This window comes from Nannobrachium achirus (assembly GCF_963921795.1).
Source record: "Nannobrachium achirus genome assembly, chromosome: 17".
NCBI classification, from domain to species: Eukaryota; Metazoa; Chordata; class Actinopteri; order Myctophiformes; family Myctophidae; genus Nannobrachium; species Nannobrachium achirus.
The window spans coordinates 30,828,070-30,830,430 of NC_137824.1; the positions used below are offsets into that span (position 1 = coordinate 30,828,070).

At 45.4% G+C, this 2,361-nt stretch overlaps 1 protein-coding gene across 5 annotated transcripts in view; it reads left to right on the plus strand.

Annotated features, from left to right (window-relative positions):
• Positions 1-422: 422 nt before the first annotated feature.
• LOC308302062 (transcription factor COE1) overlaps positions 423-2,361 on the plus strand; it is a gene marked incomplete at both ends in the record, with an annotated part of 115,305 nt that continues 113,366 nt past the window's right edge. For all 5 annotated transcript variants that reach the window (XM_080746242.1, XM_080746245.1, XM_080746243.1 and 2 more), the window contains 2 exons: positions 423-556; positions 2,009-2,165. In XM_080746242.1, coding sequence (XP_080602368.1) covers positions 423-556; positions 2,009-2,165 — 291 coding nt within the window. The remainder of the gene's footprint in view (positions 557-2,008; positions 2,166-2,361) is intronic.

Here is a 2,361-nt window from a genome sequence, read left to right on the forward strand (position 1 = left end):
TCGCTTGATCGCATCGTTCCCCTCCGTATAGTTTGCTGTTGTCTCTCTTCTTGTTTCCTCCCCACATTTTGTTGACATGCGGTGCGGCAGCTTGCTGTAACCCTGGATGCTGACAGCTCCCCTTCCGTCTTCCACATGTCGTGTGTTTTTGTTTACTTTTCGTGAGAGCAGCCGGCGCAACAAACTAAACAAGTGAAATAGACCACGACGCCACACTTCTTTGCTCCGGCGCGACATCGATTCTCGCTTCTGTGACAGCGCGATCAAACGCAAAAAAGAAGAGAGGAGAGGAGGAGGGGAGGCAGCAAAAAAAGAAGAGGAGAGAGGTAGAGAGAGGTAGAGAGAGAGGGGGGGAGAGAGAGAGGAAGAGAGAGAGAGGGAGAGAGAGAGAGAGATAGTGACGACGAGAAGGTGCTGTTTTGATGTTCGGCATCCAGGAGAGCATCCACAGGAGTGGGAGTAGTATGAAAGAGGAGCCCATGGTGGCCGGGATGAACGCAGTTCGGACATGGATGCAGGGCGCCGGGGTGCTGGACGCCAACACAGCCGCCCAGAGGTGAGCCTGCAGGCGGGCGTTTTGTTCTGGTTCTGCTGTATAGCGCTGGCTGGCTGACTCCCATCCCATCCCTCCGGGGGCCGTGGAGAGAAGGCGATCCATGGGGGGAGACACGAAGTATTGAAACGGACGGAGCGCGTCTGACTGAGAGTCTCCTAACACTGGGGGGGCTGATCTGATCACGCTGCTCCCAGAGGATTATTATGTACAGCGGTGGTTTTCAACCTTTTTCTTTCATATCCAAGGACCCGTTATTTCTTCGGCGTCGATCTGAGCCACGGACCACCGTTTGATGAGATTTTTAGCCTCAGTCTCAGAGCCCCAAACTTAGAATGTTTTGCCATCGCGATCATGGATACGATTTTTGTCCACAATTCCATGATGTATTGACGTGGTACCGTGGGAGAGATAACCGGCAAATGTTGAACAACTCTTCGGCATTCTCTAATTGTGTAGATTTCTTGTAAATTAAGCAATGCAGATGTTTTTAACAACGATTTAACTCTTGAGAGCGTACGGGTCCATTTGGTTTCATTTTACACTCTCAAGAGTTCTCTATATAGTCCTAAGGGTCCATTTGGTTTATATACCAACTCTCCATCATTTAGCTGGGGACCACCTGGGACCCCCTCCTCAAGGACCACTGGTTGAAAACCACTGATGTACTGTAGCTGTTCTGGGGATGAACCGCTGATCCCGCACTGTGGCAAGAAGTTATTCCAGTCTGGGTCAACTTGACACCTTTTTTGATTAAAAGCGGTTTGGTCATTATTGTGGAATAACAGCCCGTCACTGTAGCACAAGGGAAGCCCCCCTTTTTTAAATGCTTTGGGGGTTTACATTTTTTAGCCTATATTTTGTGCCTATATTCACTTTTGGACCACTCACTCCGCTTATACTTTGATTGGCTAGAATTTCGTCGCCGTCGCCACTAAGCAGCGGGTTTAACGGGGGTCTTTTTCGGCTGCTTTTAATGGACTGTTTAAATGGTCACATAATCTACAATTACATAATTCCATAATGGGGAAAAGAGGATCGAATTTGAAGGTGACCCAGTTGGTGTAAAAAATTAAAACGTCCCGCACGTTATAGGCCTAATTAACCGTATCCTTCACGCTATTGATAGGCCTGTATTACACATTATATGGACTTGTTATCGGGTTAAAATTGTCAAATTAATATTCTCGGCCTTCTAACGTGACATTCAAATATGTTAGACTTTTTTTCTTCTTTTTTTTCTATCTTGGAAAGTGTAATAGGATGTTTTTATTTTCTATATGTGAATGAAGATGCGTTTTATTGTGCTTATCTTTAAACGGACAATGCATTTTGACAGAGTAGAGTAGATTTTTTATTTATTTAGCCCAATTATTACAATAGTGTTATTTTATGTTTTGTGTCAACTATTAATTTGTGTGTTATACCGACGATGCGTGTGCTTGTGATCCGCAGTGGAGTGGGACTTGCTCGGGCGCACTTCGAGAAGCAGCCTCCCTCCAACCTCCGCAAGTCCAACTTCTTCCACTTCGTGCTGGCTCTGTACGACCGACAGGGACAGCCCGTGGAAATAGAGAGGACCACTTACGTGGATTTTGTCGAGAAAGAAACGGTGAGTTTTTTTTTAATGATCCACCATGCACTATATCGACGGTTGTAATTTAGCCTAATTGCACCGCGTGTAGGATTTTAGTTTCCCCGTGGGGATTTGTATTTATTTATTTAATTTTATTATAGGCTATGCTTCTATTTTATGAAACATTACAGGCCTATAAGTTGAAGTTCAAGTTGATTTGGCTGCTTATACG